The sequence below is a fragment of the Capsella rubella genome, unplaced genomic scaffold (genome assembly GCF_000375325.1).
Source record: "Capsella rubella cultivar Monte Gargano unplaced genomic scaffold, Caprub1_0 scaffold_5, whole genome shotgun sequence".
Taxonomy (NCBI): Eukaryota; Viridiplantae; Streptophyta; class Magnoliopsida; order Brassicales; family Brassicaceae; genus Capsella; species Capsella rubella.
Window position 1 is genome coordinate 2,573,868 of NW_006238919.1, and position 20,072 is coordinate 2,593,939.

Genomic DNA, 20,072 nt, shown 5'->3' on the forward strand with positions numbered 1-20,072 from the left:
TAGTTTTTGTTTCATAAACAGAAGAAACTAACTTTTGTCCTGATTATCCGTTTTATCTTTATCACTGTCATTAGTAATTACCATGTGCTCTCTAGGAGCTTAGAGACTCACCAACAATGAGTTTTTGTTTTGGTATGTATATGAGAAAGTCACAGAAAAGAGAAAATGCTTTTAAATCCAAGAAAAGAATCAGAGTCATTGGACTTACCTGCAAGTGTCGAGCAGAATCCTTTATTCTGCTCTAAGCTCACACTTCTCTTTACCATCGAGATGTCAAAGGACAGAATCTCTGAAGGTGCATCAGAAGTGATACTTGACCTTTTAGTAGCAGGACTAACCAATAAGCCGTATGTTCTATACGGACTTATCTCTGCGTTTCTTCCTTCTTGAGAAGAAATAGTTTTAGGATCCTCGAGTTTTGATGTGGCGAGGACAGGGGAATTCTTGGACCTTTTCCTTATGTAGTTGAATATTTTTTCATCTGAGAATGGTCTTTCTGTTTCTGCCAGATTCATGGGATGTAACAGATAGACTTTAAGCAAAGGTGTTTAAATGCAGAATAGAACTTCATTATGAATGAAGCAGATATACGCACCAGTTTTGTCTGCAAAGCTTGCATACCCCGGGCTAGTAATTTGCTGTGCGCTCTGTTTGATGTCTTTAGTATTTGTTGGTAAGTCAAACACAGAATCATACTGAAATAGTGGATCCAGTTCAGGAGAATTCTCCAATAAGCTTTTCCTCTTCAGAGTTGATTTTCCTGATACTGGAGAGGTTGGATTCAAAGTGTTCAATGACGGAAAACACTTTGCTTTTTCACGTATGTGGTCAAAGACTGTATGTTCATTGATAATGACACAGTCATCTTCTTCCATCGTCACATAGGGCTCTTTCTCTGCAAAGAACTTTGAGTTTAGAAAAATGGTAAATGGCATGCAAAGCACACAAAAGAAAAAGCTTGTAACAGAATGTTGAGGAATCTATAACCTTCTTCTGAATCCTCATCTATGAGCTTGAAACTAGGCCTGAAGAAGGAAATTAAGCAGTTGAGGAGAATGTTGTAATCATGAAGAACTTATGTATATATGAGACTGAAAAGAAAATTGATAATAAGACATTTTTTGAGCAGGAAAGTATATAAAATGTACTCACATATCATCTTTTTTATCCTTTCGGTTTGAAGTTCCAGATGTAGCTGGGATGTCATCATCTACTATGCAGGCATCTACCATAGGAGGATAATAGTAAGGCAGCCTGTTTTCGCTTTTGTAATTTATTTTGCTGTTGTCTGACTTCTTCAGTAGAAGTGTTTCATGGAGGTCAAGACCAACTACAATAACAAAAGCCCAGATATAAACACACTTGGTCAGTAATTTTATGTTTCAGTGTCTCACTGCCTACATGGTCATCAGGTTTTGCTATCAACCCAGAGGTACTATTTATTAGACTTAACTGTATTCTTCAAAGATGAGATCAGCCTTTACAGTCACCTTTGCTTGTTGATGAGGCCTTTCGAGGAGTAAGGTTACGCTATAGGGACTAGAAGAAGGAAACAAAAAAAAGAAATGAAGTATTGCAAATCTTAGATAAAGTTGGACGAATTTGTGCATCGGGATTCGGGATAATGATGATGGAGTGACCCGCAGGTAAACATACCTGGAGAAGTCTTCCATTCTGCTGCCATTAAAATATCACTGATTAGTTACATTTACTTGAATGTCTTAAAAGAGGATTATGTGAAACACAGGAATGTTGTAATAGTAGAAATTATGGTTTATCATTGGTTAAGTGCTCATCACCTTATTTTCTCATGAAAGTGGATAAGATTCTCTTCCTCTGAACCAACAATCTGTCAGAAGAGATACAAATTAGAAGCTAATCTAGTACTTCTCTTTTTCTCATGAGCGAATCAAAAGACTATGCAGAGAAGTAGAGATAAGAACATCAAATGCAGAAAGGTAAGGAAACTAACCATGTCAGCATAATGGCGTTTTGTGGATTGGAGAGGTTGTGATAGCCGTGTCAATGTGACTGCTAGTTTAGATATCCCTTGCTTCTGGCAGTCAACCTCCTCGACCTTGATTTCAACTTTTGGAGGTAGGGATGATAGAGACTCCTTAATGGTATTTCCGAAAGGATATTTTCGACCGGTAACAATCTCAATCCTTCGCGGATCAGCTTCAGCAAGAGCTTCAAATGACCTGACTCCCATAGAATAAAGTGCCTAGCAAAAGAAGGCATTCAGACAAAAGCTACCAAGACAAAAAAATCACTGAAGCATCTGGAAAATGTAAAGTGCAGTGAACGAGTAAAGAGAAAATAGAGATTAAACCTTTGCTGTAACCATTCCAATGCCAGGTAATTGTTTCAGCAAATATGGACTGTCGTCCCAAAGCTTTTGATAGAGTGATTTTGCTAGAAGAGTTGAGCTAAGAGTTCCTTTATAATTCTTTTTGTATATAAAGTACTCTTTCATGCATCTGGCTATTCTGGATCCATTCGAGCAAATTGAATTAGCATCCTGAGACAAAAATGTTAATGTTCAAATGCAGAGCTCAGACACGACCGTGATCAACTGATCCAAGTAGCCATGAATATAATGTTGGAGGACCTGAGTCATGGATAAATCATGGACTGAAGGGTCTCCAGTCAACCAATCATTTGCAAGCACAAATAGTTTCTCTTCCCTGGTTTGGATGCGTTTTTTACGCTTTCCTTTATTATCGTTGATGTGGAATCTGAGCCTCCCTTCTTTATCTGCATTTACATCATTTAAGGTCTTCTTCTCATTGCGTCTGAGCTGTATCCCTTCATTTCAAGACAAACATAAATTAGTTCATTCATCAAGTTAAAAAAATATTATGAACCAAAACAGAGTTGACATACAAGATATCTCTTCAGCACGGCATACTATATGAAGAGCCTCATCCAAGCTATAGCTCGTTGGCGCATTAATGATGTACTTCATTGTGTCAAACTTTAGATAGTACTTTGTCATCAGCCTCCCGGGCTCTATACAAAAGAACGAGTGCATTATATTTTGAAACCGAAGATAGAAAATCATAAATTTCAATACCTTCTGGTTTCAAAACAAAACCGTCTGTGTCAGTCCAGATCATCTGATAGCGTGAAAGCTCATTGATCTTCTGAAGGCAAAGCTCTGGTAGGAAATAGGAAAAATGAGAACTAAAAAAGGAAAAATGAGTAAACTAACTAAGCCAGTAGGGCACCTTGCAAATGCTTCTCCACTCGGTCTTTAGGAATTCCTTTCTTAATAGCATAATTCTCTGGATTCTGTCCATATGAACTTCGAGTTAGCTAGACCATATATGACAATGATTTGCCCGAAAAATCATTGAGAGAGCATATGAACGTACCTTTTTCATTCTGACATACAGATATGAGCACTTCATCCACTCGATTGCTCTTGTAATGTCAGAGATAGTAAGTTGAACTATTTCTGCGGTTAGGTGCTCTATTAAGCATGGCAGCAATCTGGAACAAATTAAACAGAAGAATATTTCTTGAAGCCAACAAATAGTTTTAAAGAATGTGTAAGAAATCAAAGGGTTCCAAAAAAGAAGTTTATTGGGCAATACTTACTGTGATTCAACAACCTCGCATCCATTCAATAGATTCTCATATAGATGGACCTGTAATCGTTTAAATAAATTACAAACAGAAAACTTAAGAGAAAAGTAAAACTAAAGTAAGAGATTGAGCCCCATTAGAAAAGTTTCAGTAAATAACCGTCTCTCTTCTTGTCATAATAATAACCATTCCTGTATCATCAAATGGAGGCCGACCAGCCCTGCCACACATCTAGAAAGGAGAGATTACTTATCCCGTTAGATATATTTAGAGAACATTCCAGTAGTTTGTGCAGCTAATCACACTGCCATATAACATTTAGAAAACTATACATGCTTGAATAATCTACCTGTAGTAGTGTGGAACGATCATATTCCATATAGTGACCTTTTTCTTTGTTGCTTCAAGGAATACAAATTCAGTGGATTACTGGAATATTAACTTAAATTCAAAATAAATACTTCATGGACATATCTATGCAAAGACGTACAAATGTTGAGTGGATTTTATGACGACTGTATGTGCAGGTAGGTTGATTCCATGGGCAAGAGTGTTGGTCGTGCAGATAACTTGGATATCTCCATTAAGGAAGAGCCCTTCTACGAGGCTGCGGTCCTTTTGGCAAAGTCCACCATTGTGATACCCAACTAATTGGGACATTTCGTTGGTACTATTCAGTGTGCAGACAATGCTGAAGCAAAGGAACAATCAACAAACTCAGAAGAGTAAAACAGAACATACCGCCTTGGAGGATATATGATTGCATTTGTTTGTCACTGCACATTGGCGAAGCCTCCCTTAATCGTTCCAGCTGCTCTCTGCTTTTGATAAATGGATTTGAGTAACCATAGGTCAGTGCAGTCTGAGCAAGCTTTTGTGCAGCCTCTTGAGCGCCTTTTCGTGTCGAGCAGAAAACCAAAGCAGATTTTCCTTTCGAGTATTGCATTAAAATATCTGAAAAATTAAAGGATTCGTCACCCGAGTGGTCTAAGTTACAACCTGAGTAAGAGAGCGATAACGGAAGAATCCTAATCATGATAATATCAGCTTACCGTAAATATAGTTTTGGAGACGCTGGATATGAGAATAAAACAAAGGAAAAACAAGAGTTGATTTAGTTTCTGTGTTGGAATATTTGACAAGAGGGGCTAAGGCTATCTAAACCAAGATGCAGAAACTGTATACCTTTTCAAAGAGGAAGTCATTCTTGGCTGCAGCATATCCTGTACCAAAAAGACAGTGAAATTTTGTTTACAATTCATGAAAACAGGAAAGTCATCAACAGCTAACCAAATTCATCATCTAAACATTTAACCAAACAAGAAACAGCTGACTTTTGAGATGAGATAGGTACCAAAAACTTTAGTTGTCAACTTAACAGGTCTCATTTCTTCGCCAAACCTGTACAACATGGGAAGAGAAACAATGATGAAACTGAAAAAAAATTATCCACATAAAGAAATAGTTCTCTGAAAAGCAATCCATAAGTTACTTCTTAATTCCTGCGGTAGGGACATTGAGCCACTCAGCTGCAATAATTGAACAAGTATTACCACTTTAGTTGTAATTTTTTACTTCGAATCGAAGTTAAAAAAGCAAAAAGAAAAATTGTACAATCTGCAGAATATTGTGCGGTTCAATCTGACCTAGATCCTCAATGTTTGGGATAGTCGCTGAGACAGCCAGAAGACGCACGGAGGCTAAAGGACTTGACCTTAGTTCATGATTGCTAGAAAGAATCTTTATTCTACTGACTATTGCCTCAAGAGCAGCTCCACGCGGATCATTCAGCAGGTGAACTTCATCAATGAGCACAAGCGCAATATCACCGAAGAAACCTAAGCCTCCACTGGTAACGCGATAACGGCTCACTGCATCAAATTTCTGCAAGAAAACATGTAAGTACAGCAACACTAGAGGAGATATAAGCATGTAGTTTCTGAAAATACGGAATGAAAGATCATATCATTACCAGAAGTTATGAACAATTCCAGACAGTAAATACAGACACCAAAGAGAAATTGATATATGACCTCGGGTGTAGTCAAGATAATATCAGCGTCTTGTATATTCCTTGTGCTGTACGTTTCATTATCACCTGTCAGCTCCAAACAACTGATTCCCCATGAATTAAACTTTTGATTCCAATCACGCAGCTTCTCCTGTACTAAAGCCTTGGACGGAGATATGTAAACCTTGACACCAATAGGTAAACCATTATTTAACTTCTAGGTAGTAGCAAGTCCAATATTGGTATAGTTGTTGTAAAAACAAAGGCATATCAATCAAACATTCAGTAAAATGCACAAAAGCTTACTGTTTTAAGAGCTCCTTTAGCATGAAGAAACCTGCCTTCCTTAGAGATGGACTTAGAGAGGAGCCTCAAAATGCATAGTTCAAAAAGAACAGTTTTACCACTTCCCGTTGGTGCTGAAATGACCATGTTGATGTCGGAGTGAAAGCAAAGTGGAAAACACTCGCTCTGCAGCGAGTTGAAGTATCTGAACACAAAACGATCCAGAAGCAACACAAAGCAAAGTGTATTAGAAAAAAAAACATGATGTTCCTAAAATATAAACCATTCCTTGAGTAAGCATAATACAAATTCTGAAGCGAGTACTAAAATAAACAACACGATAACTAGTACATCAACAATAAATCCCAAGTTTACAGAGATATATCACCTGAAACTAAAAGCTGAACGGAAATTTCCAGGCAAATCGGAGACAGATTTGAGCGTGTGTGTATCCATGACCAAATCCTAATTAGACGATCTGAAAATTTCAATAGCGTAAAATCAGAATCCTAACTCTAGATAACGATCGATTCATAAATCTATCGGCACAATCAGAAACACCAACAAGATAAATTGTTCATCCACGATCAACAAATTCAATCGGAGATCTGCTCCGATCACCGATTGAAATCTCAAAACTGATCGCCAAACTCAAACTTGTAAACAGATTACGCTAACGAAGTTTCAAAGAAAACGTGGGACGAAGGAAACCTAAACAAGTCGGAAGTCGCAAAAGTAATCTCCATTGAAACCGATCACGAATCAAAGCGAATACAATAGCGAAATCGAACAGAGAATCAAAAATCTCACCGTTAAATCACCATTAAAAAGCTTGCGCGAGACCAAACTTGAAGAGCAACGAAACGATCTCTCAGAAGAGATTGGAAGCTAAATTGGTTTTAACGGCCGAAAACGCTGCGTCTCAGATAAAAACGTCACGCAGTTTGGGTTTATTTGAAAAATTAAAAAATCTCTTGGGTTAATCTAATAGAAATTCACAGCATTTGGCCACAATGTTGAAAACGCCGCGTCTCAATTATAGTTCAATTATTTTGGTTGAGTTTGGTTTGGTTTAGATCGGTTTGTCCAAATGGTAAGAACTTACAAAACCACACTTATTTATTGTAACCGGTACAGGTGGATCCGGATCCGGATAGTTAATAAAAATAAAACCCGATATCCGGGTAATTAGTTTACAGGTGGGTTTTGGTCTTTAGGTTTATAAAACATGTATGTATATATAAATGTCCAAATGTTTTTAGTAAAGCCCATAAGCCCAACTAACCTCATCTCATTGCAAAAAAAAAAAAAAAAAAGTCTCCATCGAGACATTTTTTAGAATTAGGGTACGTTGTTTGTTGTCACCACCATTCAGACTCATTCACTCTCTCTGAAAATCGAAACTCACGGTCACGGCTTGCTTCTTCTACATTCATCATCGAGCCACCATTTTAATCAATCATAGAATTGGTCTCTTGAAGTAATTGTTGTTGTTGAAGTAATCGGGTTAATTAAGGATCTTAGACCTTAATTTTTGGGTTATTGTTGTTGTTGTTGATGATCTTAAACCTTAACTCGCAGGATTTGTTGATAAACAATGTTTATTACGCGAACGTTCGGGAGGAGATTCTTGGCGGCTGCATCGGCGAGATCGGAGTCTACTACTGCAGCAGCCGCCGCCTCAGCCATTAGGACTCCCCAAAACCCTCTCGAAGAGTTCTTTGAGTTCGATAGAAGCCAAGACGAAGATAAACCTGTTGTCTATGGTACGCTCCCTTGTCTATGAATCTATGATTACTCTAATCTTATCAAAATGTTGTATGGTTGCTTCTCTCTGTTTTACCAAATCTTAGTTTAGGTAATTGTGGATTGTTCATAGAAATGTAGAGTGAGGAAGTAGTTTAGTAGTTTCATTGTAGCTTAGGGTTGTAGTGAAGTCTGCTAATTGTATTGTCTTCTTCACTTAGTTGTCTATGGTGCGCTCCCTTGTTCCCTTCCTCTCATTTTTGGGAATCTTTATTTTTTCTTCAGTTTCTATGAATCTATGATACTCTGATCTTATCAAATGTGATATGGTATTAAAGCTGAGTTGAGGTAGCTTCTTTCTGGATCTTAGTATAGCTACTTGTGGATTGTTCATAGAAATGTACAGTGAATAAGTAAAGTAATTCCATTGTAGCTTAGAGTTGTAGTGAAGTCTGCTATGAACATGTTCTTATGACATGAGAAATTTGGAATTAAGGAGTTTTTGTATTGGTATATTAAGGATTTTTTTTGTGTTGTTAATGGGATTATATGAACATTTTGTGGTGTTAGGTCGAGGTTGGAAAGCTTCGGAACTGCGTCTCAAGTCATGGGATGATCTTCAGAAGCTGTGGTATGTTCTTCTTAAAGAGAAAAACATGTTGATGACTCAGCGTCAGATGCTTCAAGCTCAGAACATGCAGTTTCCTAACCCTGAACGCATTCCTAAGGTAACGAATGAATGATACTACCCGGGCTTTATTTTAAGTCTCAGTTCAGTTTAGTTCTTGCCGTATTGATGAATATTGTGAGAAGGAAATATGAAAGAATGGTTTATGCATCTCTCAAACCTTCCGAAACATATTGTTTTGATAACAAATGGTTAGTTGTTGTTTATAAATGTCAACTTTGTTTGCATTTTAATGTAGGTGAGGAGATCAATGTGCCGCATAAAGCATGTGCTGACAGAGAGAGCGATTGAAGAGCCTGATCCAAGGAGATCAGCCGAGATGAAGAGAATGGTAAATGGTATGTAACCCCGTTGCTCTTCTTTTGGCAACCGCAGAGAGGTGTTGAGTTTTTGGTGGAGTAAGCAATAACGTCTAGAGGTTGAAGTAGACTATTTGTATTCTGTCCTTTGGAACTGGTCTAGTGATTGTGACTGTAGTGTCTTGGTAATAGAGAAATCATTGGTTGATATCTATATGCACATTTCTGTAAACCCACGATTGATGTCTCTTTCGAGTTCGAGACATATGTTGTTGGTCCAGTTGCTCCAGAGCTTGTTGATGTGGTTTTTTTTTCTATGGAAATAAGAAGGATCACAATTAGAATGACATGATCACCTTTGAGTGTTGACACGAAAGTGATAGTGAATAAAAAAAAATGCAAATGATGAAATGAATAAAACAAGAAAACCAAGAACTCGTAAAATATGAATTAGGACATTGTCAGGAGAATAACAACAAATCCTAAGTGAGTTTGAGTTCGGTGAAAGACTTGGAACTAGGCATGTCAATCGGGCTAGCCCGGCCCGGCCCGGCTCGAAACCCGTAAAGCCCTCATATATGTAAGCCCGGCCCGGCCCGGCCCGAAAAATTTCCGAGCCTATATTTCAAAGCCCGGCCCGGCCCTAACAGGGCTACAGGGCTTTTCGGGCTTTTTCGAGCTTTATTTACCGATAAAAAAATCAATTTCTAAGTTTATAATAGTTTTTTAAAAACTATATTTAAAGGTCTACTATTAAAATAATGCATCAAATTTTAAATAACTTATCAATATTCAATAAAACTAACTTAATTTAAGAGAAAAAAAAATAAAAGCCAAATAAATTATTTACACTTTAACCCAATAAAACATGGAACTAAAATACTTTAAAGTATAACATAGAGTCAAAATTTAATAGATATTTTGATGATTTCAAAATCATGATACTTATATATATTTAGTTTTAGCTTTGTATAAATATTTTAAAAGTAATAAGTAAGACTAGTAAGTAAATATGAAAACTATAACATTAATCAAATCTTTTAATCAAACTAAAATATTCAAAAAATTCAAAATATATTTGTATAAGGGCTTTTCGGGTCGGCCCGAGCCCGACCGGGCTAAGCCCAAAAAACCCTTTAGCCCGAATGGGCTTAGCCCAAAAGGCCCGGTTTTTTCTGGACATATATATTTAAGCCCGAGCCCGATGTTTTTCAGGGCCGGGCCAAACTAGCCCGCGGGCTTTAGCCCTAATTGACATGCCTACTTGGAACTAAGCTGTCAGCTAAACGACTACCACAAAATGAGATTGCAATTTGCAAAGCATCAGAACTAAGCTTTCACCATTAAATCTTGACTTCCACAAACTCCCACCAGGATGAACTTAAGAGTCTCAACATGCAGTTTCAGTGCTCAATGCTCTGTGTGAGTAAATTGATATGAACTTTTCTTGTGATGACGAAGCAGTGAAAAAATGGCTCAGGAAATGCAAAGATAGTGTTCAGTTGTATTATTGTTACTTATAGCTTCTTGGAATATGATAACATTTAATTATAAGAAGGCCATTAATCGTAACTATATTAGAACCATCTCTTTTTATTTTTTAAAAAGTTTTACGAATTCTTAATTATTTTTAATAGGTGGGATGGTTCCTTAATACAGTCACAACGAAAACAATAATGCAACTCCATTGTTGTTACTAACAAAACAGTTGATATTATAATTCAAGTGTGATGATTTAAAACAGCAAGTAGTACAAAACAAAGATTACTTCCCATTGATTTATGAGCTCTGTTTCGATCTCTTCATAAGCTCAATGAACTCTTTAAATGCTGCATTCACAGACAAAAGAATCATATTAGTCTTCAGTACAATTGAAGCATAAGTGTCTTTGACCGAGTTCAGATTAGAAAGGATAGTTACCGTTATCAGAGTCGTGAGGTCCAGGGGAGGCTTCAGGGTGGTACTGGAGAGACATGACATTCATTGCCGGGAAAGATAGACCTGCACAGCTTCCGTCATTCAGATTGACATGCGTCACTTCTACGCCTTCAGGAAGTGAAGCTGGATCAACCGCATAGTTGTGGTTCTGCCAAGAAATACAGAAAAAGACAATGATTCACCAGATTCAGATTTTATCAAACTTGTAACAATGTTCCTAGCATGATCGTTTATTAGATAATTATCCGAATTCGAATTAAAGTTCCAAACTTTGGATGATAAAGTTCAAATCTTTCGTTAGTAACATGCTTGGAAAATGGAACATTTTGAGGTTGTGGGTATTAGTAAAAGCTAAAAAGAATAAGATGTTAGGGAATATACCTGAGCACTGATCTCCACCTGGCCAGTTCTGTTGTTACGAACTGGGTGGTTTCCACCATGATGGCCAAACTTCATCTTGAAGGTTTTACCACCCAAAGCTTGGCCGAGCAACTGATGACCCATACAGATTCCGTAAACAGGGACTTTACCGAGAAGCTCTTTAACTGTCTCAACAGCATATGGCACAGCAGAAGGGTCTCCAGGTCCGTTGCTGAACAAAATCCCATCTGGATTCAAATTCAGGGCCTCGGAAGCTGGCCATGTAGACGGAACAACAGTGATTTGACACCCATAAGATGATAGGCGTCTTAGGATGTTTTGCTTGATTCCAAAATCATAAGCGATAACCTTTGAATTCAAGAGAAGTGTAGAAAGAGAGTAAGAAGTTGGTGCTGGGTATCCATAAGAGAAGAAGTAGAGAAGTAATAATACTCACTCTGTAGGATTTCCCATCACGTGAATTTGTGTTGAAATCCCATTCAGGGTTTGTTTTGTCGACCCATTCATAGGGAGATTTACATGAAACATCACTTATTAGATCAATACCTACAAGATTCAAACAAGCAGACGGAAAGATTTCAATATTCCAAGGGTTATATATATATATATATATTATAATGCAAAAAAATAAGAAAGGAAATGGTTTCTGACCTACGATATCCCATGAACGAGACATTTGCAGAAGTTCATCATCTGTTTTGGACTGTTCTGTACTCAAAACCCCGATAAGACTACCATCTTCTCTTAAGCGACGGGTTATTGCTCGAGTGTCAAGATCATCTGACAGTATTTACAAAAACGTCCAAAAATAGAGTAATCAGAGATCCAGTTTTATAACATCTACAATCTAAATAGTATAGTGAACACAAGGAACTTACAAACTCCCATGATGTTCCTTTCAGTTAGATAGTCGGCAAGTGTTTTGGTGCATCTCCAGTTTGAGGTACTGAAAATTTTATGATTCAAAAAGTTAGGGACTTTCAAATAGAGGATAAAAAGGAAGATAAAGATGCTTGTTCCCCAGCAAGCAAAATAGACACTTACCTGATGCTGAGATTTCTTATCACCAAACCAGTAAGAAAGCATTGTCCAGATTCTTCATCATCTAGAACAAACATTACAAATACAATAAGAAACATTAAGGACATAAGTTTACAAAATCTCCTAAACCTCATATACAACTTTGCCACTTACCGGGATTGACACCAGTGTTACCAATTTGTGGGTTTGTCATAAGCACAAATTGCCCGGCGTAACTAGGATCAGTTAGAATTTCTTGATACCTTCCATCAGACAAACAAAATGGAAGATTCAGTAAAGCTCTCAAATTAACAATCTTTGGTACAAAACTCTGGAGATTCCCATGATGTAATGAAACAACAAAACTTTACCCAGTCAAGGAAGTGTTAAACACCAATTCCGCAATACGGGTTCCTGGAGCACCAAAGGTCTTAGCCGGCCAGATGGAACCGTCTTCTAACACAAGCCTAGCATTGTACGAAATCCAAGGTTTCTCGGCAACACCTACAATAGATAAAAATCATCACTTTCACTCAAACGCCAAAAAAATCCAATCTTTATCCTTTATTCAAGACCTTAACTATTTCAAGAAGCTAATTAGAGACAAGAGTCCGTACAATTCATTCCCAAAAGCAAAATTTTACCAGAGGATGAAAAAGTGAGTGGAGAAGCAGAGCATCGGATGACCGAAACCCTAAATCCACCGCGACGATCGAGTGACGGCTGGGAGGATAAGCTCGTAGGCAAAACAAAGCTCAGAGTCCTCGTTGCCATGGCCATGTTGTTGTTTCTCAGTGACAGTAAGGAGACAGTACTTGAGAGAGAATAAAGTAAAGAAACGGCGTCAAGGTTCTCTTTTTTTTGTTTAGGGTTGGGTTTGGAATTTGGTTTGCTTTGTTATCTTACTTTTGACTTTTGTTGACTTTTTTTTCCTTTAGTACCTTTGGTTTGTCACATTAATCATAGGTTTTGTTCAACAAAGGAACCAACAAAGATTCACAACACTAGTGCAAGCTGACAAAACATTTGATTTGGCTCTACAAAGGAACCATTTGATTTACCAGCTACTACGGTGGCTACTTGAATCGGCAATAAAGAATTTTATTTATCGACAAAAAAGATTGGGAATGTTCTGAAAAACTGTGGTGATTACATTGGTCTGTTCTGAAGTTCTTAAAGACATATAGGGTAAAAATTTCTGTTTCTTTCTTTTGATTTAACCCTTGAAATGAAGTGAGGAGTTGACTCTTACGAGGCAAAGACTCTTGAATTTGAAGTCACTTCAGGTAATGAGTATATATTTGATTTTTACGATTAACGCATAGACGCCATAAGAAGGAAGATGCAGGAGTGCTACCAACAAATACCTACAGGTGCATAGATTAATGAATTAAGGATCGTCGAACGCGAAATCAGTGAAAGGAATGAAGCATTTCGATGTAGCAAATATAATAAACCAATCGTGACTGATCTAGTATGTAAATGTTTTGAAGGCTTACCACACTGGAGCCATGTCTAATGACAAGTTGAGAAATGGATATGGCCACCTAAGTCAATCGAGGAATAGAAGTGTAAGATAAATCAAAAACTTAGTGTAATATATAGAAGATGATAGAGAAGAAGAGTTCTTACCCTACGGAGATAAAAACATGGAGAAGCCATTGGAAAAGGACGAAACTTCCTGTCCACAAGATGAAGTAACCGAACCTGAACAAGGGAAATTTCTGCAAAGCAACACCAAAATTGACCTCAGGTGGATACATTAATGGAAAAGAGAACTTGTTGTATCATCTTTATATGCAGAAGAAAAATATGTTTTACCAGACGGTTAAGAGATGTGTCGATAAGCAGCAAAACGAGGTTGCTCGTGTGCAAATTCACAGTCATCTGGAACACAGATTTGCAGTAGAAAATTTGAGTCTAAGTTCAGAACTTATGCAATATAGAAAGTGCAGTGAGCCGTGCACACGATTTTACTATTATACGGTAAGGTTATTTCTTGACAGATTTGGCACGAAAACTTACGAAACTCATCTCGTAGTCTTGTAAAGACAGAAACGGGAAAATCACAGTCCAATATATACTGTCTGTAAGCACAGCTGCTCCAGCGCCCATCTATTTTTCAACAACCAAACCAGTTTCAGTGATCACAAAATATACTACTAAAGCAATTATCAGAAATCTGAAAATTTCAAAACCATACATATCCAAAAGATTGTGTCTACCTGATACATAATCTGGAAAAGATGGACACATGACTTTAGTGCCTTTGAATCAGAACTTTCACTCTTCTCGAACGAAACCATTTTGTCCGCATTAATAAGAGGCGAACGAAACCCAATCTCTGCATCATTTCCTACTTGATCAACCATGTTCCGTTGCTTCTTGTATTGAAAACATCCATAAACTGAAAGCAATGATCCTATCTACAGAACACACACATTCATCATCACTCTATTTGACTATAACCATATACATTATACACATCATCGAAATCAAAACATACCCCAAAGTAGATTGCTATCAACGTGAATGTCCACCTACCATTCAAAACAGAACAACACATCTCATAAGTCTCGATCTTAACCAGTCTCAAAACATTAAAGATCTTCACTTTCAACATAACAAAGGAGAGATTTTTAAAGAACTCACTGAGTGTAGTAGTAGTAAATACGCCATCCACGATTAACAAGACGGACAATGTTGTTAACAAGAAGAAAGCAAAACCCAAGAACCCGGAAACCCAACAACCAACCCGGATGGATTTGCTTAAAACAAGGTCTCCAAGCATCATCAATGCACAGAACATCATCACCATTGACTGGTGGTTGAGTTTGTACTGAACTATCTTCGTACTTCCATAACACGAATAAAGAAACAATCATTGGAGTTATTACCCATATCGCACAAAGCAACACTCTCCAGTTAAACCAATACTCAAAGCTGGTCAATCCCAAAACATTCTCAAGATTCATTTTTTATTCTTTCTTCTTCTTCAGTTGATCCGTCTGAATAATTCGGATCTTCAGATCCGAATCTCAATTGGATCAAACCCGAACTTGAGAAAACCAGATCAGACCCGTCTCTGCAAATGAATTAAAAAGTAGCTTAATTGATTTTACATATAGAGATGTTAATATCAGGATTAAGTAGCTTCAATACTTAACACTTACGTAATGTATAAGTCTCTTCTTGTTCTTGTTCTTGTTCTTGAGAAGTAACGTGAATTGTGTGTGTGTGTGTGTGTGTGATGGAGAAGTCAAATTGAAACTTTGAAGATTATGAGATTCGTATAAATCTCCAGAACTATCCAGTGGCGGTGTCGAAGGCCCACTGAAATGGAGAAATCGAAGAACACAGAGTGGGAGACAAGGACAGGTGGGAACTTTGAAACGGCGTCGTTTTCGTTTCGTGTGTATTTTACTCAAATAGGCCTAAAATCACAAACATTTCTATGAGGATAAATATCTACCAGCCCATAATACATATTCTTTACTATTTATGGTTAAGGCTAAGATAAGTTTCCTATATATAAAGTTTTTTTTTTTTTTTTTTTTTGGAGGAATGACAAATTTGGAAGACTTATATAGTAGTATATAAAATTTATTGGGATTTCATTTTTCTATGTAATTGGTCAAATTATCATTAATGTCAATGAATATAGATACCAAAAAGTGTTATTTTTTAAAAATTAGATATGTATGATTTTTTAATAGAAAAAAAACAAAAGATATAACAAGCTCTTTGAAAATATTACAAATTTTGGTTTATTGGAAAATAAAAAATTGAATACTGTATATAACCATAATATGATGAAGACATTGACAATATATAATTATAACTCCATGTTAGAATGAAAGATGTTTGGAAGTACATATATCTATAGAGCATAAAAACTTTAATAAAACCATGATATATATTACATGTTCAACTGTTTAATTGTAAAGCACAAATTTGATTTCATAGAAAGCATAAATATAAAAGATAGACAAGATACAATCAAGTTTAATAAACTTGTTTTATATCACGGTTTAAAGATGGCCATGATTAATCATCTCGAGCAGAGCAATCTCATTCATCATAACTTCATCGCACCCATGCATCACCATCCAACTATCAGTCATTGGCTCATCAAACTCAACAGTTACACCACTTCCAGAACCAGACGCATAACCAGAAGTAGAAGCTGATCCAGATGCACAAGTTGTAGACACAGCCGTCGATGATGGCATCTTCCTTCCATCGTCTAAACCCAAGTTCATCACACCATCAACAATATACTTACTCTCATCCTCTTCATACTTTGGGACCGCAACCATTAGATTCTTACCTTTACCTTCCATGTTTTTTGGACCAATGTTTGTGTTGGTGATCATGAGGGCTTCATCTTTGTAGGTAATAGATCTTATGTAGTTTTGAAGAATGTTGCTGCCAAGTGCAAGGGAAATTTCATCTTTTCCTCTAGCCCTCCTCGAATGTTGTCGACGTTTAGTCGCGTTCCAGTGGTTCTTGATAGTGTTTTCAGTACGTCCCGGGAGTTTTCGAGCAATCTCAGCCCATCTATTCCCAATCTCCTTGTGGGCTTCAATCAAAATTTGGTCTTCTTCTTCAGTCCAGCTATCTTTCTGTAATATACAACATAAAATATGTTTATGTGTTAAATGAAAAAAAAAAACTAAATTAAAGTTTTGCCCAAAAGAAAAATAATAACTTAAAGTAAAGTAAAATGGGTTGTTACATTGTTATGAGAGAATCTAAGAGAAAATGACTTTAGTTTAATTGTCTAACCAATTGTGAAGTTTTGTCCACAACAAAAAAACAAAATTCCTTAAATTAGTTGTCACTGACATATATGTATATACAGACAAAAATTTAAAGTAGTCATGCATGAATTAAAAACCGTATACATGTTGACAAGTGTGAAAAGGTTTGTGTAATTCCTTTTAAAGATTCTCAATGTAGCATGTATGAATTTGAATGAAATGATACCTTTTCTATGAAAAAGTAATGTATGATTGTATATCATATCAATCTATGTTTGTAAAAAAAATTACAATCAATATTTCAACAATATCGTTATAAAACTAACTATAATATACATATTCAATCAATTATTTAATTTCTAGGAATTTTTTTCAGATGAATTTGTGTTGATATATGTATATTTCTTAATTGTGATATCATGATATGCCTCACATTGTATATTTGTATGTGATCATTAAAAAATAGACATATACTTTATTTGCTTATGTATGCAAGATCATATGATGTTATTAGACCCAAAAAGAAATAAAAATCATATGATGTCATATGTCAATTTGAATGATGAATACATCAAGTTGATGTATGTATCATGATATATGTATATGTATGCTTAAGACCACCATAAACATATGCGTATACTTTATGACCTATATAGATATATGAAAATAATAAGAAAGGTAAAAAATTAAAATTAAGAGACCTTGATATCGGGACGAAGATGGTTATGCCACCTCTCTCTGCATTGTTTTCCAACTCGTCCTTGAAGCATCTTCGCAATTTGAGACCATTTTTTTGTCCCATGACGTTCCACTAATTTCACCAATAACCTGAATATAGGTAAATTCATCATAAAATCTTATTATTAAGAAAAAAATCAATAAAAAGGTTATTTGTGAGAATTCCAAAAAAAATAAAAGTTGAATTTACTTGTCTTCTTCAGAAGTCCATTGTCCTTTGACGATGCTAGTTTTTTTTGCAGGTTTACAAATCCTTCTCATATGCAATCTCTTGTTCTTCTTCTTGAGTTGCTCGGTCTTGATCACAACTTGATCATTTTGGCACCGTGCTATGATGGTGTCTTCGTTTGTGCTCAAGACTGGTTTCACCACATTGAATTGATTAGAGTCAACCATGGTTAGATTAAAGGTTGATTCAGTCCGAAAGATAAATCCTTGATTTTGATCATTTTTCCACATAGTATTGTCATGTGTGACATCTGAAACATTGAATTCAATAGTTTGTGAGGTGGTATTGGCCATACCGGAAAAACTTTGGTCGTTGGATGTGCCATGAAAATATGTCTCAAAAGCTCCAGTGCAGGGAGGAGGAGTGATACCGCTGATGGTTTCTTTTGAGGGAATTTCATGTGTGTTGGGCTGCATATCAAAGTGATAGGGAACAAAATTTAGATTTTGAATATAATGATCAAAACTTGTACTTTTGAAGTGAAATTTTGTAAATAAAGATAACGATTCGAGATTACCTTCGGTGGAAGATGTGGCATGTCGAGATTAATCTGGATAGATTTATGATGCACACTGGGTACACAAGAAAAATCATCGGTAAGAGATGGATGCAAATCCTTTAAAGCGGAGCTATCATCGTAGATAACGGCGGCTAGATACGGGTAATGCATTTTGATCACTGACTCAAACTCCATATGATTAAACCAAAAAAAATAAACAAAAATTAGAAGATGAACAAATTAAACCAAAAAAAGGGTGAAGTATGGAATCTTAGATCTGGAAGAAGAAATGAGTTTTTGAAGAACACAAAGACACTTTTTTTTTTTTGGAAGAACACTAAAACTTGAAAGAGAAAAATTTAACTTTACTGCTAAATAAAATTAAAGAAGAGGAAAACTGAGGAGTAATGGTAAGAGAACTAAGACTTTATAAATAATAATAATTGTGAAGGGTGATGAGCTGGCAAATAACTTTTTATAACTTGTTTGAGTTAAAAAAGGTTATTTTCTTAAAGACAATTTGTGGTCCAAGGGTAAAATAGTCACCAAAAATTTGTCATGTAATAATCATGAATTCGTTATCAGGTAGTTTGTATTGTTGCGGATAATTCTCGGGCATATTTATGACACGTGTCAAACATGTATACCATAATCTTTTTACTAATCTTGTGGTTATTATTTTGATGTTATCATGTTAATCTAACAGTTCATATTGTACAACGGTCCACATTTTATATGGTCCCACAAACTTAAAACTTTGACTAAGAAATTAAACTTAACAAATATTTATTAATGATATGTGTTTTATATATAGTTGTCATCCCCACATTAATTTAATTAATGTTTTTCCTTTTTAGCTTCGTTTTAAAAACAAATCAAGTAATTTGAATATATTTAAAAATGAATATTAGTTCAACTTTATTAATTTAAAATGAATATTATATTTATAATAATTTTAACTATAATTATTAGTTTGATAGTTACATTTATGTTTAATATATGCATATATCAATATATATATATATATATATATATATATATATATTAATTTCATATGTGTAGTAGGAAAGAAAAATATTAGAGGTGATGATATTCAATGATATAAATAATATATTCTTAGTGATCTGGAATTATTTGGAAAAAAATATCATTTTTTACAAACGGTTGAAAGATATTGTAAAAAATATATTTTTAAGATATTATATATTTTAATAGAAATTTAAGAATATCTAAAAGTGTCCATATTTTTCCAAAACTATTAAAAGTTTTAATTAATTGAAGAAATTTTATACATAGAGATAAATTTTAAATTGTCCTAAATAAAAATTCTCCATAGAAAGACAACTTAGATAGAAAATATAACAACACACCCCGTGGGATCCTCCGCCACATGGCACACTCCGCCACATGGCAACCTTACAGCGCTACAGCGCATCGACCACAACATTTCTCATGTGGGTCCAGGTCAATTGGTAACAACTTGTCCTGTGGGAAGATTGTTAAAGGGTGAGATTTTTGGTTCGAGAAACGCCAAATGCACCAATAACCTACCTGGTGGACCAGAGAGCTGCGGACCAGAGGGCTGCGCAGATTGGACCCACATGAAAGATGTTATGGTCGATGCGTTGCAACGCTGTAAGGTTGCTATGTGGCGGAGTGTGCCATGTGGTAGAGGATCCCACACGGCGGGTTGTTACAGGAAATAACAGTATTAGATAGAAATATTTTCATGTTGTAACCGAATAATGAATTATATGATTTGAATCTGTGATATTTATTACCAAAAGCATACACTACTAAATACATTGCCCAAACTCTTTTAATAAACGGTTATTAATTAGTCGTACTCTGATTTTTTAAACCTATTTTATATTTTGTTATTGT

General features: G+C 35.8%; 5 protein-coding genes across 10 annotated transcripts; 1 reads left to right on the forward strand and 4 right to left on the reverse strand.

Moving 5' to 3' along the window:
* Positions 1 to 22: 22 nt before the first annotated feature.
* LOC17887203 (DExH-box ATP-dependent RNA helicase DExH17) lies at positions 23 to 6,782 on the reverse strand. Of its 2 annotated transcripts, none has more exons than XM_006293164.2 (28): positions 6,698 to 6,782; positions 6,276 to 6,365; positions 5,909 to 6,092; positions 5,625 to 5,786; positions 5,238 to 5,475; positions 5,084 to 5,120; positions 4,946 to 4,992; positions 4,777 to 4,814; positions 4,644 to 4,665; positions 4,333 to 4,545; positions 4,082 to 4,238; positions 3,941 to 3,992; positions 3,751 to 3,822; positions 3,604 to 3,653; positions 3,378 to 3,495; positions 3,231 to 3,294; positions 3,077 to 3,160; positions 2,887 to 3,012; positions 2,612 to 2,808; positions 2,333 to 2,521; positions 1,973 to 2,224; positions 1,800 to 1,849; positions 1,657 to 1,674; positions 1,454 to 1,539; positions 1,153 to 1,330; positions 988 to 1,025; positions 596 to 895; positions 23 to 502 (listed from the first exon to the last, which is right to left on the reverse strand). In XM_006293164.2, the coding sequence occupies exons 2-28, from the start codon at positions 6,341 to 6,343 to the stop codon at positions 150 to 152; spliced, it is 3,393 nt and encodes a 1,130-aa protein (XP_006293226.1). In that variant the 5' UTR covers positions 6,344 to 6,365; positions 6,698 to 6,782; the 3' UTR covers positions 23 to 149. The 2 variants fall into 2 exon arrangements, with proteins under 2 accessions (XP_006293226.1, XP_023637797.1); XM_023782029.1 differs by having other exon boundaries at positions 1,657 to 1,677.
* Positions 6,783 to 7,240: 458 nt separating this feature from the next.
* LOC17886962 (39S ribosomal protein L47, mitochondrial) lies at positions 7,241 to 8,967 on the forward strand. 4 transcript variants are annotated; one of them, XM_023782636.1, is made up of 4 exons: positions 7,241 to 7,393; positions 7,469 to 7,653; positions 8,204 to 8,361; positions 8,560 to 8,967. In XM_023782636.1, the coding sequence occupies exons 2-4, from the start codon at positions 7,485 to 7,487 to the stop codon at positions 8,665 to 8,667; spliced, it is 435 nt and encodes a 144-aa protein (XP_023638404.1). In that variant the 5' UTR covers positions 7,241 to 7,393; positions 7,469 to 7,484; the 3' UTR covers positions 8,668 to 8,967. The 4 variants fall into 4 exon arrangements, with proteins under 4 accessions (XP_023638404.1, XP_006292013.1, XP_006292012.1 ...); XM_006291951.2 differs by having other exon boundaries at positions 7,242 to 7,385; XM_006291950.2 differs by having other exon boundaries at positions 7,244 to 7,367.
* Positions 8,968 to 10,228: 1,261 nt separating this feature from the next.
* On the reverse strand, positions 10,229 to 12,826 carry LOC17885851 (carbamoyl-phosphate synthase small chain, chloroplastic). Its single transcript, XM_006291045.2, has 10 exons — positions 12,604 to 12,826; positions 12,331 to 12,463; positions 12,134 to 12,222; positions 11,984 to 12,044; positions 11,818 to 11,885; positions 11,591 to 11,719; positions 11,376 to 11,485; positions 10,940 to 11,287; positions 10,541 to 10,706; positions 10,229 to 10,449 (listed from the first exon to the last, which is right to left on the reverse strand). The coding sequence occupies exons 1-10, from the start codon at positions 12,737 to 12,739 to the stop codon at positions 10,400 to 10,402; spliced, it is 1,290 nt and encodes a 429-aa protein (XP_006291107.2). The 5' UTR covers positions 12,740 to 12,826; the 3' UTR covers positions 10,229 to 10,399.
* A 210-nt stretch (positions 12,827 to 13,036) lies between these two features.
* LOC17885973 lies at positions 13,037 to 15,302 on the reverse strand. The gene is made up of 9 exons (XM_006292585.2): positions 15,133 to 15,302; positions 14,612 to 15,044; positions 14,466 to 14,499; positions 14,185 to 14,385; positions 13,985 to 14,074; positions 13,781 to 13,846; positions 13,592 to 13,683; positions 13,459 to 13,506; positions 13,037 to 13,326 (listed from the first exon to the last, which is right to left on the reverse strand). The coding sequence occupies exons 2-9, from the start codon at positions 14,932 to 14,934 to the stop codon at positions 13,242 to 13,244; spliced, it is 939 nt and encodes a 312-aa protein (XP_006292647.1). The 5' UTR covers positions 14,935 to 15,044; positions 15,133 to 15,302; the 3' UTR covers positions 13,037 to 13,241.
* A 514-nt stretch (positions 15,303 to 15,816) lies between these two features.
* LOC17885518 (transcription factor MYB118) lies at positions 15,817 to 18,535 on the reverse strand. Of its 2 annotated transcripts, XM_023781979.1 has the most exons (5): positions 18,207 to 18,532; positions 17,985 to 18,099; positions 17,651 to 17,819; positions 17,424 to 17,550; positions 15,817 to 16,584 (listed from the first exon to the last, which is right to left on the reverse strand). In XM_023781979.1, exons 1-5 carry the CDS (start codon positions 18,381 to 18,383, stop codon positions 15,991 to 15,993), a joined length of 1,182 nt encoding a protein of 393 aa, XP_023637747.1. In that variant the 5' UTR covers positions 18,384 to 18,532; the 3' UTR covers positions 15,817 to 15,990. The 2 variants fall into 2 exon arrangements, with proteins under 2 accessions (XP_023637747.1, XP_006292464.1); XM_006292402.2 differs by having other exon boundaries at positions 17,651 to 18,099; positions 18,207 to 18,535.
* Between the last annotated feature and the right edge of the window lie 1,537 nt (positions 18,536 to 20,072).

Coding starts and splice junctions, on each gene's coding strand:
- LOC17887203 (XM_023782029.1), bottom strand. CDS start 6,343: ATGGATACACACACGCTCAAATCTGTCTCCGATTTGCCTGGAAATTTC. Junction 3,295..3,377: donor TGTATGTCAGAATGAAAAAG/GTACGTTCATAT, acceptor TCATATGGACAG/AATCCAGAGAATTATGCTAT. Junction 1,850..1,972: donor AACGCCATTATGCTGACATG/GTTAGTTTCCTT, acceptor CTCTTCTGACAG/ATTGTTGGTTCAGAGGAAGA.
- LOC17886962 (XM_023782636.1), top strand. CDS start 7,485: ATGTTTATTACGCGAACGTTCGGGAGGAGATTCTTGGCGGCTGCATCG. Junction 7,654..8,203: donor AGATAAACCTGTTGTCTATG/GTACGCTCCCTT, acceptor TTGTGGTGTTAG/GTCGAGGTTGGAAAGCTTCG. Junction 8,362..8,559: donor ACCCTGAACGCATTCCTAAG/GTAACGAATGAA, acceptor ATTTTAATGTAG/GTGAGGAGATCAATGTGCCG.
- LOC17885851 (XM_006291045.2), bottom strand. CDS start 12,739: ATGGCCATGGCAACGAGGACTCTGAGCTTTGTTTTGCCTACGAGCTTA. Junction 12,464..12,603: donor ACTCACTTTTTCATCCTCTG/GTAAAATTTTGC, acceptor TATCTATTGTAG/GTGTTGCCGAGAAACCTTGG. Junction 12,045..12,133: donor TAACACTGGTGTCAATCCCG/GTAAGTGGCAAA, acceptor TGTTTGTTCTAG/ATGATGAAGAATCTGGACAA.
- LOC17885973 (XM_006292585.2), bottom strand. CDS start 14,934: ATGAATCTTGAGAATGTTTTGGGATTGACCAGCTTTGAGTATTGGTTT. Junction 14,500..14,611: donor ATTTACTACTACTACACTCA/GTGAGTTCTTTA, acceptor TTTGAATGGTAG/GTGGACATTCACGTTGATAG. Junction 14,386..14,465: donor TGATAGCAATCTACTTTGGG/GTATGTTTTGAT, acceptor TGTGTTCTGTAG/ATAGGATCATTGCTTTCAGT.
- LOC17885518 (XM_006292402.2), bottom strand. CDS start 18,383: ATGGAGTTTGAGTCAGTGATCAAAATGCATTACCCGTATCTAGCCGCC. Junction 18,100..18,206: donor TGCCACATCTTCCACCGAAG/GTAATCTCGAAT, acceptor TTTGATATGCAG/CCCAACACACATGAAATTCC. Junction 16,585..17,423: donor ATCTTCGTCCCGATATCAAG/GTCTCTTAATTT, acceptor TGTATATTACAG/AAAGATAGCTGGACTGAAGA.